The 14438-nt window shown below is 31.0% G+C and overlaps 1 protein-coding gene across 6 annotated transcripts in view; it reads right to left on the reverse strand.

Annotated features, from left to right (window-relative positions):
- Positions 1-4945: 4945 nt before the first annotated feature.
- Positions 4946-14438, reverse strand: part of LOC145297667 (unconventional myosin-XVIIIa-like) — a 794600-nt gene continuing 785107 nt past the window's right edge. For all 6 annotated transcript variants that reach the window (XM_080143864.1, XM_080143857.1, XM_080143848.1 and 3 more), the window contains 3 exons: positions 14290-14432; positions 12310-12482; positions 4946-5586 (listed from right to left, as the gene is read on the reverse strand). In XM_080143864.1, coding sequence (XP_079999990.1) covers positions 5567-5586; positions 12310-12482; positions 14290-14432 — 336 coding nt within the window. In that variant the 3' untranslated portion in view covers positions 4946-5566. The remainder of the gene's footprint in view (positions 5587-12309; positions 12483-14289; positions 14433-14438) is intronic.

A 14438-nucleotide genomic window follows, 5' to 3' on the forward strand; every position in this document is an offset into this window, starting at 1 on the left:
TATTGCCAGCACCCTTAAAATATAAATCTGGACGGTTCAATGCTTGAGGAACCTGGTCAGGATGATGGAAACAATGTTTCCAGCCACAGTTATTATCTTTGGTGTGATTTCAAGTGAGGTCCAGATAATGCCACCTCACATCTTTGAAGTCGGCTTGAAAGTTAACACCAAAGTGTACCTGGATTTGCAGAAGAGCGTGGTGATCTCCTGATGCAATCAGGTGGCCGCTGGCAGACCTTGGGTGTGGCAGCAGGACTCAGCGCTGACCCAAAAGTCCAAAGAGACCCAGGCTTGGCTTCAGAAGGAGTACTATGAGCTAAAGAAATATATTTTTTCGTCAAATTATCTTTGTAATAACAGAAATGTATTTTTTTTTTATCAAATTATCTTTGTAATAACAGAAAAGTATTTTTTTTTTCGTCAAATTATCTTTGTAATAACAGAAATATATTTTTTTTTATCAAATTATCTTTGTGATAACAGAAATGTATTTTTTTTATCAAATTATCTTTGTAATAACAGAAATATATATTTTTTTATCAAATTATCTTTGTGATAACAGAAATGTATTTTTTTATCAAATTATCTTTGTGATAACAGAAATATATTTTTTTTTTATCAAATTATCTTTGTGATAACAGAAATGTATTTTTTTTGTCAAATTATCTTTTTGATAACAGAAATATATTTTTTTTTATCAAATTATCTTTGTAATAACAGAAATATATTTTTTTTTTTATCAAATTATCTTTTTAATAACAGAAATATATATTTTTTATCAAATTATCTTTGTTATAACAGAAATATATTTTTTCATCGAAAAAAATTTGGTCAGTGTTTGTGCAAAAACAATAAACACTTTGTTCGGCACCTTTCAGCATTTTACATAAGTTGTCTGGAAAATTCTCACAAAAGCATCATCCTTACTGTGCGTAAATACCAATAATGCAGTTAATGTAGCGGAGCAACACTAGACAATATCGGCATGTAGATGTGAACCATTGTTATTCTCTCGGCTTCTCATCTTTACTTTATGTGCAATACTAAATGCAAGATTACTGCAATCTGTTAAAAGAATCGAATTGCTTTTATTCAGTTTGCTTGACTAAAATAATTTGCGTAAGAAGTTTGATTTCAACTTTCCAACGGAAAAATCCGACTGTATCGATCACGATTAGATGATCAATGACAGCTTCCATGAGAGGAAAACTAGATATAGAGGATCCAGATTAGTGTTGGGCCGATTAATTATCAGAAAAATCAGAACTTTTTGGGGTATCAGAATTGGAAAAATTTGAGTCTAATTTCCGATTCCAAAAACGATTCTTTTACCTGTTATTTATCTTCGTTTTTTTTTTGTTTAAAACTTAGTTTTTTATTGTTAACACAAACAAAAAACATAGAAGCAAATCTTAGAATGAGTTTATCAAAAGATTGGATATGATACGTAGATGGAAAATATTAAAAAGTTTGTCAAATTAAAGCCAAAATTATATTTACAATTTAAGGTAGATGAGAATCCTTCATTCAATCAGAACCCCCCCCCTCAAAAAATAAAATAAAAAAATTTTTTTAAGCGATTTTAGAATTGAAATCTAATTGTACCAGTACAAGAAATATAATTTTAATCAGAATCTAGGAAAATATTGGAATCGTCCTATTACTAGTCCAAATCAGTAAAAGCAACACTCATCAGATCTGCCTCTTAACCCTCAGAGGTCATGGTATAACAGAACCACTGATGCTGGAAGCAACAGCTGCACCGCATAAAGATATGCAAATGACCAAGCTGGCTGTGCGAAGTAAGGTCGCAGCATAGACAAAAGGATTTGTGGCTGATGTTCAGAGGAGTGGTGTTCAAGATGTGATGAGAGAAACACATGTTTGAGTAGTGGCCGCTGTTTGGAAAAGCATGCGTTTCGTACCCGTGAGTGATGTCACAGCAGAGACGAAAAAGTCACACGTTACCAGAGAAGGAGAAATGAACTGTGAAAAAATATGTTGTTAGAAATACCAGATATAAAGGGTTTTGTTAAAAAAAAAAAAAAAAAAGTGTGCCAAGTTTTTTTCCTTTCTTTTGTTTCCTTGCGACAGAGTCAACAAAGGTGTATAATGTTAGAATGGTGGGAGGCGCTACATTTTCCAGACTTCAAAAACACACACATCACCTGATTTTACCGAATGGTCAACCATTTTAGCACTGGCTAAGTTAAACTTTGGCGATTTCACAAGAACTGATATGTCGATGTAATACAACAGTATATTCTTTTCATTGTTTTGACTCTCGAGTGTGTATCTGTTGGCATCTTATATGCTTTTATATAGAGTGATGTGGTTCTCAGTTGATTAACTATGTCTATGTTGGATATATACTCGAGAGTCAAAACAATGAAAAGAATATGCTGTTAGCAAAGCCCTAGTGATTACGCATTAAGCATTATTTAACAGTTAACAAAAGAAAAAAAAGAAACTGTGCATCAACTTCTATCTCACATTTCATAAACATGCCTAATTCCAAAAGCACTATTCCTCTACCATTAATCCTAAGTTCAACTTTCCACTAAATTTTGTTGAAATCAAATTGCTAGTTTTTGTGCAACAAACAGACATATAAAAGTGAAAAACAAAAACGCAAACTCGAATAAATTGTTTATTTTTATTTTATTTTTTTTTTTTTTTTAGTTCCCCTCCCCCCAAAATCGACATTTTTTATTTAGTTTTGATGTTTAAAAATTGAAACGACAGACATACTTAGCAGGGCTTAAATGAAGGGGGAAAAAAAAAAATGGTAACATATCACAGACCAGCTAAGTAATTTATAGAAATTTTTATTTTTTTTAAAACATTTTTTTGTTTATGGATGTCCGTTATATATTCTACTTGTTTCAAGCAAATAGAATATATAGGCATGTAAAGATATACACGAATCGTTTGTGTGTGTAAGGGTTGGTAAATATGCACATGTGTGAGAATATTTTCATTAAAAAATCATCGGTTAGTTAATGGAAGAATTTTTTTTTTTTTTTTTAAAGTCTTATGTCATGTGATGGCATTGTTTTGCTGGCCAAAGAAAAGAACAAAACGACGGATACTGTTCGGCCATTTGTAATATGAAAGTTGGAAGAGAAAGAAAGATTAGTGAAAGGTCTTACAGATACAAAAAAAAAAAAAAAATGGGACCGAGTTCATATCAAAGAAATAATTAGCTGACCGTTTTTAATAAAGAAAATAATTTTGTCGAAAGAAAATTGAGGTAAATGGCAAGGGTAGCAAGATCAAATAATCATAAAGTAAAAAAACAAAAAAACAAATAATTATTGAAATTTATATAAAATGGAGTGGGATATAGAGAAACATTTAATTATTTAGAAAACAGTAAAACAAAGAAATATGGGTTATAGTCAGCTAACATACTTCCTAACTTCCGGCATAGCGCGCTACTGGAAGTGGTGACAAGGCAAATCAGTTCATTCACTTTTTTGTTTCATGCCTATATTTCCCCTGTGCATGTACTTTGTTTTTTTTTGTTTTTTTTCAAGGATTGCTGAAAACACTTTTTTAATTTTTTTTTTTTTTTTAATATTATGTATTGGGTACGATTTTTATGTTTGAAATTTTGTTATTTTGATTTCAATAATTCTATTTTTATACTTTCATAAACATTTATTATAGAAATTCGAATAAAAAAAAAAACTTATTTTTATAATTTCATAAACATATTTCTTATAAAATTTCAAATAAAATAAGAACTTTTATTTTTTGTATTTTGTTATTAAAAGTGCAAATAAAAACATTTTTTGTATAATTTTGTTAATTTTTTTTTTTCAATAATATCCTTTTCCTATATTTTATTTCAATAAACCGCTTCACAATGGAAATACTGAAGAACAATAAAAGTGAAGGAACTGATTTGACTTTTCACCGCTTTATGGTAGCGCTACACTGGAAGTTAGGAAGTACATTCGCTGTCAGAAATGTGATTTGGAGAGGGAGGGGGCAAGACTTGTTTGTTGAGAATTCTTCATATGTGGCACTAAAAATGCAGAAGGATCTGGAATTAAGACTACAAATGGCTTCAGAGTAGAACTGCTTACTTCAAACAGTTTGTGAGGAGGTGGAGTGGGAGTGTGGTCGCATTTTATATATTTTTTAATCCGATACATAGTGTATGAATATAAATACATACACACACATGCAGATATATATATGTATGTGCACATATACATAGAGAAACATATATACACATATGTAAATTTGAGTATAGTAAAATTTAGTTAAATAATTATTTTTAGAAAAAAAAAATCAAGTTACAAGCAATAAATACCAATTCAAAAATAAAAAAGTAAACAACTAATTTCATTACTAAGAGACATTTTCTTTCTTTGTTAGCATAAAGAAAGAGTTAGTTATCTTCCTCTTTCAAATATAACTGTTTGAAATTTGGAAACTAAAATGTGACTTAGTAAAATTTGGCACTGGTATCTTGAAATCAATTATAAGAAAGAAAAAAAATGCACAGAAATAAAGATTATAACACTTTATTTCTGTCCATTAAAATGTTAATTTCTTTCGGGCCCAGAGCAAATTAATTATCTCCCTTTACTTTGAAAACGTTTGGTTACCTCCCTTGGTTTGGAATAGAATTTCATGATCAACTGCAGCATTTTTAGAGGTCTCTGTAGATTGGTGATCTTTTAAACCAACGCATTTCAGGTGAAAACATTACGTACTTACGTGCCATGTAGAAATTATTATAAATTCGAAAAATGACGAAAAATGAAATTGAAATTTATACTAATTTCGATATGACACGTATGCAATAAAGTTTTCACCCAAAATAACTTAGTTTAATAAAAGATCAACAATCTACAGAAGCACCCATTTTTCTTCCCACTTTCTTTGTTTTCAAACATGGTCGACACTTTAGCCATTTCGAAAAAAAAAAAAAAAAAAAAAAAAAAAGCACGTCCCTTCTGCAAATTTATGCCACAGCTTAATCTGCAGCTTTTCAAATTTTTTTTTCTTTTCAGAACTCCAGTATTAGTCGATTACTACAGTGCTGCACCCCCCCCATTCCCTAATGTCATCTTTGATACGTCCACCTCTTCCTGCTGCTGAGCATACATCTGCCATAAACAATGCATGGATATATCATATATAAACTTGTAAATATATATATACAATGGATAGACAAACGTGTCCCAAGTTGGTCTGTGTATGTACGTGGCCTCAGAAGTACAAGCGCGCAAATTGCTTGGCTGTTTGTGTATGCATACAGGCGGGGGTTTTGTTACAAGTCCTTGTGTTTCTGACGTTTTGAGGATTGTTTAAAAAAACAATCTGTATTGACATAGTCCAGTGTTGGGGGGAGGGGGTCACTTGTCAAAAGCCTGAACATTTTGTTTTAAGAATGGACTCACCAGGAAAATAACAGTGACAGTCACCAGCCCCTCCCTCCTTACAAAAAAAAATATATATATATATTTATATATAAAAAAAAAAAAAATCCATAAACTAAATGGAAGTAGCTGATATTTTTCATGATAATATTGCAATAGAAATCGCATCAGGCATCACTGCTGGCAGCTGTAGAAACAGAAAAAAAAAAAGATAAATTTTATCAAAATGTAATAGGAATCGAATAAAGCCAATTTCACATTAAAAAAAAAAAAAAAAAAAAAAGAAGATTTTGTTCTTGCCCAGAATTTCCCCTTCATTAAAAATAAGCAAAAATAAAGAAAAATCTGAATGTACATACCCATGACAAAACGAAAATATCATATTCCAAAAATTACGTAAATTAAATATTTTTCCATTTAAAACTAACACTGCTTGATCAATTTACGAGATTTTTAGAATATGATATTTTCATTTTCTCACTGGTTTGATCTATGTAACCATGAGGGAGCGAAAATATTGCATTCCAAAAATAATGTAAATTAAAAGTCAAATTTTATGGCTAACCGAGAGAGACTGTCTCGCAACACCATTTTGAAAACAGGCTGAAGAAACAAGGGCGAGAACTCTAAATAACTCAAACTTGCCAGATTTTAGATCACAATTCTTTACAGGAGATAGGAGTGACATTGGAACAATTCAAATTTGCTTGAAAATATTTCCATAAAAAATAAAACTAATGTGATTCTTGGAATAGAATATATGGGAACCCGTAATTATAAATAATAGATAATATATACAGTAATAAGTAATAAAATATATATAGACAGTAATAATATGTAGTTATAAATAGTGATATTTAAATCTAGAAATAAAATAGGTTTCACGCTCCTAAAATTCATACTAGAATTTTCTGCAAAACGCAATGGTTAGAGTACTTGGAAAACTTCAATTATAAACTGAAATTCTCCTAAAGATGGAATAATATTGCTCGTCTTCAAGTCCAACGTAAACAAGTTCTTGATGAGCTGTTCCCCTTAAGTAATCCAATTTACCAAATTTCCACTACTAACGATTACTACGTCATTGTCCCATTGACTACTGTAACTTATTAACCCCTATCCTCGAGTCACCTCTAGGCCTTGATAAGTGGGGACTCCTTTGTAAAAAATGAAAAAGGTTCAATCCTCAGCGTGGCCGAAAAATACAATTGCATATTACTTAAGATTTCTACCCAGTCATGGCTGACAGAATGAGAACATGCTATCCACCTGAAGTAAATAAAGAGTTCTGTACAAAATTCTGTGCAGATTCTCGAGTTCGATAGAAACATTCCAGAGTTCAACATGATTCATCTGAAGAAAGTTGGAGGATACATCGACCAAAATATTGTGAAGTGAGAACAGTAGCCTGAATAAACCAATACAAACTATTTTTTTTTCCGCCACAGATATGTACATCATATGAATTTTTTTTTGTTTTGTTTAATCTAGGAGAAATTCCGGACAGGTACCTTTACATGCTTTTTACCGAATCACACCATTTTTTAAAAACGCAGTTTGTTAAATTATTAAAAGGAACTGCTGTTGCAATTTATCTCAAACTTGTTGAAGCGACAAAAAGTTTTCCATTATTTACGTTTTTTTTTTTTTTGTAGCAGTAACGGCATTCATTATTAAATGAATAAAATACCACAAAAGTGGTTTATTTTTACTGATATGGTTTTGACATCTTGGAAAATGGTCAGTTTCAAAGAAATTTATGTTGACATTAAAAAAAAAAAAAAAAAGGAAAAAAAAATGATTCACTGGAAAAGGATGATATCAGATGATGAAAACCTATTTCATCATGTGTAGAAAAAGTAGCCTAAAAAGAAAATGGCCACCAAGTGTGAATTTTATGTAAAAACTAAAAATAAAAGAAATCCTTCCTCCACAAATAAATTATAAAGATAATTGGGTGCTTCTACACTATTGAGACAAAATTTCGGAAATCGCAAAACTGAATTTCACATGAAAACAATGGTATCTAGGTATTCCCCATATTTTTAAGATGATTATATGCAAAAATTACGAAAATCGATGACGTAGAAAATTATTTATTAAGGAAAATAAAAATAGACTTTGATGAAAATAATCGTAAGACACGGGAGAGTTCAAGAGCGAGGTAATTTTTTGTTTCGTTTAAACAAGATGGCAGCGATTTTTCACCTGCTAACATGATTAAAGTTGCTTTTTTTTTTTTTAATAATTCATTAATATTCAGGTAATTTCGACTGCATAATTTAGAAGTTACCATTGTAACTTATTAGAATTGACAAAAAAAAAAAATCAGTTGAAACCATTGTTTTTATCTGAAAACTCCATTTATCCGACTAGAAAATCTCATCCCAATATTGTAGAAGCACCGATAATTGTGTTCATAAGGAAAGTTTGCTTCACTCAAAAGAGACTTTTTTTTGTACTGAATGACAAAATTCATCTTTTAGAATATTTCTATCCGCAATGCACATGGCAAATTACACATTTCACACCTCCAAGAACTGGTTATAATGTTTGGAAATTCACTGAATTATTTAAAAAATTTTCAAGTTAGAATATTGTTATTTCTTCAGTGCGCATGAAATCATTGTCATTTACAAAGCTTGTTGGATGTATTCTAACTCAGCGGCCATTTTATTTTTAGACGGCTGTGTCTACATATTGAACTTCAAAAATTAGAATGAAAAAATGGAAAGCTGGGAAGGGAAAAGAATTAAATCATTGACAATACACTATACTAGTTGAACCATTAAACATACATACAATGGTTCAACTGATGGTTTGATTTTATGAAAATCAATAATTGTAAATCAATAATTTAAACAGTTTCCTAATAATACATGGAAGGCACTAATTGACCAATTAATAGACATTGCATAGAAAATCCTTACTAAAACTATTCTCAGTAATTATTATTTTGTAGCAATTTTGGTCTTCACATGTCTACCCACAGTCGTAGACCCCCACTCACATCGCCATGTCTGAATACTATTCATTATTGTGTCAGTTTACACCAATTTAGTTATCCTGGATTTAGGAGGAGAAAATATGTTGGGTTTTTTTTTGGGGGGGGGTCGTTTTTTTTTGTTTTGCCAGAAAGATTTGTTACCCCAAGATCAAGCTTAGAACCGAGTCCAACTCGGATCTTAGAATGATCAGTGTCAAATAGGATCAACGATGATAGCTGAAAGCCTGAGATCCTCAACAAACAATAATATATAGTATTCAAATAACAATTATTTTTATATATATTTTTATATAATCCGATGCCTCCACTAAGTCTCAAAAGACAAAGGACACCCCAAGCAGGGGCAGCTTCACGTGTAATTGTGTGACAAGCGTTGCGCAATCCCCCAACGACTACTCTCCTGAATTGATACTGTTTGAGTTCAGTGGCAAGGAGAAGTCTAGGACGACTGGAAACAATGCCAAGATAAGCGGAGAGCACATACAACACCTGAAGTCCCAAATGGTCACCCATCTGGTATTGACCAGGCTCACCGTTGCTTAATTTCGGTGAGCTGACAGGAACTGGTGTGTCAAACGTGATTATGCTATATACAACATATATTTTATATAATACAATATGATAAAATGAAGTGTAAAGTTACATAGGAACTTTATTACATTATCAAGCCAATATTTTATTCAATTATTTGTTCCTCTTAACCAGGTAGAGTTTTTTTTTTTATCTACTTAGGTTTGCTTTACCATTGAAAATTTATTTTTCAGTTTAATTTTTATTATGTTAGATAAGTAAACAGGCTCCTCCAGTCTTTGACAGACTATGGATACCCACAAAGGGATGCCTGCACATAACATTTTTGTGGCAGGAGGTGCACAATCTCTAACTACACCTCTCCTGAGTCAACATTGTTAAATACCAGTAGCAAGTGAAGTGTATGTACAGGATAATTAGAAACAAATGCCAAGATAAGCGGAGAGCACATACAGCACCTAGAATCTCCAAATGGTCACCCATCTGGTACTAACCAAGCTCAATATTGCTTAACTTTGGTGATCTGACAAGAACTGATGCGTCAACACGATAATATATAAGTAGATAAAAAGTATACATGCATTTAGTATTAGACATTACTGCTGACAGCTGTACAACAGAAATCAACATATTTAATATTTTGATACAGTGAATGTGCAACAACATGTGCTCCAAACTGCTGATCTTGTGCCAGATGAGATGTGTGCTTGTTATTGCTTGGTTGTTTGTAAAAGGTTGTGAACAATGGAAAAAGAGCACTTGAACGACCTAATTGAAATGAGGATGACCCAGTAAAGTTGAGAATTAAATATTGAACTCTGCAATCGTTTCTAATTGATATTTAACTTGTAAGTTAAATATTAAACATTGGATAAAAAAAAAAAAAAAATTCTAGGAATGAAACTTAACTTCTAGTATAGAAAAAAAATTTTTTTATTGCGTATAAATAAGAACAGCGATGAAGAAAAATAAAATGTTCTTAATATTAGCAAAAAATAAAATAAATAAATAAATGAATAAAATACTCATCCTTCCAATAATTCAAGATAAATTCTTTTCATGCAATTCTGAATTTTTGAAATGAGGCCTGATAATTTGTATTATTTGGAGTACTGTTCTCATCTTTAGTATTATTCCCACAAGATTTTGACTGATATAACCTTTGGCCTTCTTCAGATGTATCTCGTCAAACTCGCAAATCTTTTTGTTGAACTTGTGAATCTGCACGGAATTTCTAACGTAATCCTTTAGCATGTCTTATTACATCAGCCATGAATTCTACCTGATCATGGCTAACAGAATGAGAGTATGATACCCCAGTGGATTAAATAAAGGATTTCATTTGAAATTTAATTCAGATATCAGAGTTCAACAGAAAAATTCAAGAGTTTGACAAAAAAACACCTGAAGAAGGCCACAGGTTACATAATTAAAAACATTGTGCAAATAATACTTGTAAAAAAATAAATAAATAAAAAAAATAATGAATAAACACTCAAAATGAGAACAGTACAACAAATAATTCCAATTCTTTTTAATCTAATTTTTTAAAGTATTCATTTTGAATGAATATATTTCATAAGTACTACAGTAAAAATAAAGGTTATAGTCAGCTGACATACTTCTTAACTTTTGGCATAGCACTACCGGAAGTGGTGATATGGCAAATCAGTTCCTTTGTTTTTTTTTCTCTCACACCTATAAATTATTTTTTATTTTGATTTCAATAATTTTAAGTAATAGAAAGTCTACTGTTTATAGTAAACACTGTTGATATGGAATGCAATATTTAAAAATCTAACGGTTTGAAGACCTAACAAGTGCAGGGTCTCTTTCAATAAATAAACAATTTTATTTTTATACTTTCATAAACATATTTATTATATAAATTCCAATAATAAAAAAAAAAACTTATTTTTTTAATTAAAAAAAAACAACAAAAAAAAAAACAATCTACTTTTATAATCTTATAAACATATCTCTTATAAAATTTCAAATAAAGTAAAAACATTTTTTTTATTTTGTTATTTAAAGTGCAAATAAAAACTAATTGTCTTGTTTTTATCTGTATAATTTTGTTAATTTTTATCATATATTTTTCAATGTCTTTTTCTTATATTTTATTTCAATAAATCGCTTCACAATAGAAATACTGAAAAACAATAAAAGTGAAGGAACTGATTCACCATGGCAACACTACGCCAGAAATTAAGTACATTCGCTGACGATAACCAAAATAACACCAACAATGTACAAATCATCATATTCTGTTTAATATTCATTTTACATGCTGGCATGTGTTGGACAGCTTTTAAAAAATAACTTTCTGGTCAGGCCTTTATCCCTTTTCTTCTCAAATCGATTCTTCTGACTTATTTTTTTTTGCAAACTGATCTCAACTGTTCTACATCTAACCTAAACGTTCTCATACGTTCAAACCAATGAAGTCTGCACACATTTCCCTATTATTGTCCAGATTTAATCTCGCTTTGAGGTCATTCAAATTAAAACAGAAAACAATTTTTTTTTTTTTTTTTTTTAAATTTATCTGCAATCTTGCAGATATAACAAATAGTCACAGCCAATCAGCAGGACTTTATGTAGATCAGATAATCTTGAGGCATAATCTTTGTGGGCTAAAGTCTAATTTGCTTAACAACAAGATGCAGCAGTATTTAGATGGAAAAAAATCTCATGATACTACGGATTATCACTAGAAAACTAGAGTAAAAATAATACATTATTGCTCCCAGTCATCAACCGATTCAAATAGATATTAGATGTTTTCATTTAGCAGTCACAAACTATTTTCCTTTGGTAGATTGATATTATACTCATACGATTTTGTTATCATGTCAGCCAATCAAAATCCAGAACACAAAAATACTCATTGATCTTTTTCATGCTATTACATTTACACAAATTCATGATCATTTTCCATTTGGCCTGTGACATTCACAAGACTAAAATATGCTTGAACGAGTGTATACCAAACTAGTACTTCCCCACAAAAGCCAAATGTGACGCAAGGTCATTTTTAATATGGGGGAAAACCAGCTCCCCAAAAGGGGCAATCTGGTACTAAGCAAAAATAAAAATTGCCTTAGTATAAAAGGGTTTCCCCCTCCATTGACTAAGTTAACTTTAGCCTAACATCAGAACAGATACTATACTCTGATCCTGGCTTGTGTAAGGTAAGTATTATACCAAGCTAGTATTGTAGAGACGAAAGTTTCAATTTTAATACGAGTTAAACTTTTTTTATAAAAAGAAAAAAGAAAATCTGCCAATCCTTTTATGGCTTGAGGCTTTACAGCATCTATTATAGACGAGGTCAAATAAATGTATAAAAAAAAAAGAGAAAGTGCTAACATTGATAATTATGGCTGCCACTGCCTTCATCTAAGCCGTCCATGTCTTGCTCAAGGCTGGCCGCAGATATTGACCGCGATCGTGTCTCAGTACTGCCATAAAGGCTGGGTATTTGCTTGGAATCGCCCGTGTAGGGATCTTCGGGATCAAAGTCATCGGAGTCGCCTTCATCGCTGAAATTATAATAAAAATAGGAGAGGAATAATAATATATGCCCGTTTTGCTTATTGATTAGCTAGAGATTATAGCAATGTAAGAATTACTTTTTTCAAAGCAATCCTGCTTAAAAAAAAAAAAAAAATTGATGCTGTCAATTGCTATATTTTTCTTCATCCATGTGGTGCTCACTTCGGTATAACTGATACTAGTTAGATTCTAAAGCTGACAAAAATCCAGATTTATAACATCTGATAACAGTAAAAAGCTGTATTTTTAAATACTTTATATATATATCCTAGCTATGAATACTTGCCTGTATGAGAAAAAAGTTTGCAATTCAAAGTATAAATATTTAAGCTCGATCTTTTTTTCAAATATAAAACATTTAGTATCCCATGAAAAATTTCTGAGAACAATTGTAATGCGTGCTGTGTATATTTCAGATATATTTGCTAGCAGGCTTACCTGGCATTGCCCAGGCCAAAAAATAAAGTGTAATATATTTCTATTAATACTTCTGTCTTTTTCTCCTCCCCTGTTTCTTCCCTACCCATCTCTTTCTTCTCTGCACATCTCATTCCTCTCTCTGGACATACATACAAACAACAATTCGTTTTTATAAATTAATCAAGAAACGAGTTGTCACAAGGGAAGTTACTCCTTAATTTAAAAAATATCCGAATTACTTCCCTTTATTTAGGGCACGATCTTTGTTATAGATAATTTATCGGTATAACATCTTATGACATGCAGACAATTCTGCATGTTTTCAATATCCGAACGATAATTTTAATATTACAAAATAGTCCATTTTTGAATGAAGCATTCTGAAATTAAAAAGATTAAATGCACGTGTGTGTATGAAAAAGTGCATAATAAATATGCATCAATGGTGCAATGGTTACCACTCGTGCAGAAATCGTGCTAGGCATGCAGGGGTTAGGTTCTGTTGGTGCTTTGAGTAACTTTTACTAATACCCTTTGAAAAGGTATGAATCAATTTCCCCCTTCTACAATAATAAGTGAAATAGTAAGGTTGATTAGCCTCTAAAGCCTTGGTAAGGCAACAAGTCTAGGAGAAGGAATAATTCTGAAAAAAAAAAAAAAACCTACAACCAAGGTTTGTGTCATGCACCAGACATTGTACATGGTCAACAGTTATAACTTGCCTGGTGGAGAGAGTGGATCCTATCCAATAGTTTGGATTATCATCCCTATGATGAAGAGATGTTATATTATTTTATTCAATTTAGGTAAACAAAATTACCGTTACTTACAGCAATAAATCTACTGTTCCAGTCTAAGACGATTTCATCAGACAACAAAAACAGCCTCTGGACTTTAGTCAAGGCATTAAAGGTCATGCCAGAAGCTGTTGTTGTCACCAGATGAAGTCTTTAGACTGAAACAGTAGATTTATTGTTGTGATTAATGGTATTTTGTTTACCTAATCTGAATAAGATCTTGAGCTTTTTATTGAGCACTATATCAACAACCTTGTGAAATTTAATGCTGGATACTTTTAACCTTGAACAATATATATATATATATATATATATACATACACATAAACATACATATAAATATGTATATGCATTTTCATATCCGTACAAACATATAAAGCAAACATACACGTTATATAAATGTTTTTTTTTTTTTTTCACTTTGACATGAAAGATTTTCAACAATGTGATTTTTTTCGTTTTTTAAGAAAAAAAAAGAAAAATTAAGTTAGTTTAATCTTTATTGAAATAAAAAATTTTTTTTCTTTTTTTAAAATCACTATATTTGCTGTCAAAAAACAAAATTAATATAAGTTACCTATATGATAAGAAACTATCCTCATCTTCGCTCTCTATGCTTTCTTCGAGAGCTGCTTGAAGGCCAGAAATCCGCTTGAAGGCCAATTTCAGATCAGACTGGCTTTGCTCATAATCGATCTCCAAATCAGTTAATCGACTTTCCTAGAA

This window comes from Euprymna scolopes, chromosome 2 (genome assembly GCF_053919585.1).
Source record: "Euprymna scolopes isolate OS-2025 chromosome 2, ASM5391958v1, whole genome shotgun sequence".
NCBI classification, from domain to species: Eukaryota; Metazoa; Mollusca; class Cephalopoda; order Sepiida; family Sepiolidae; genus Euprymna; species Euprymna scolopes.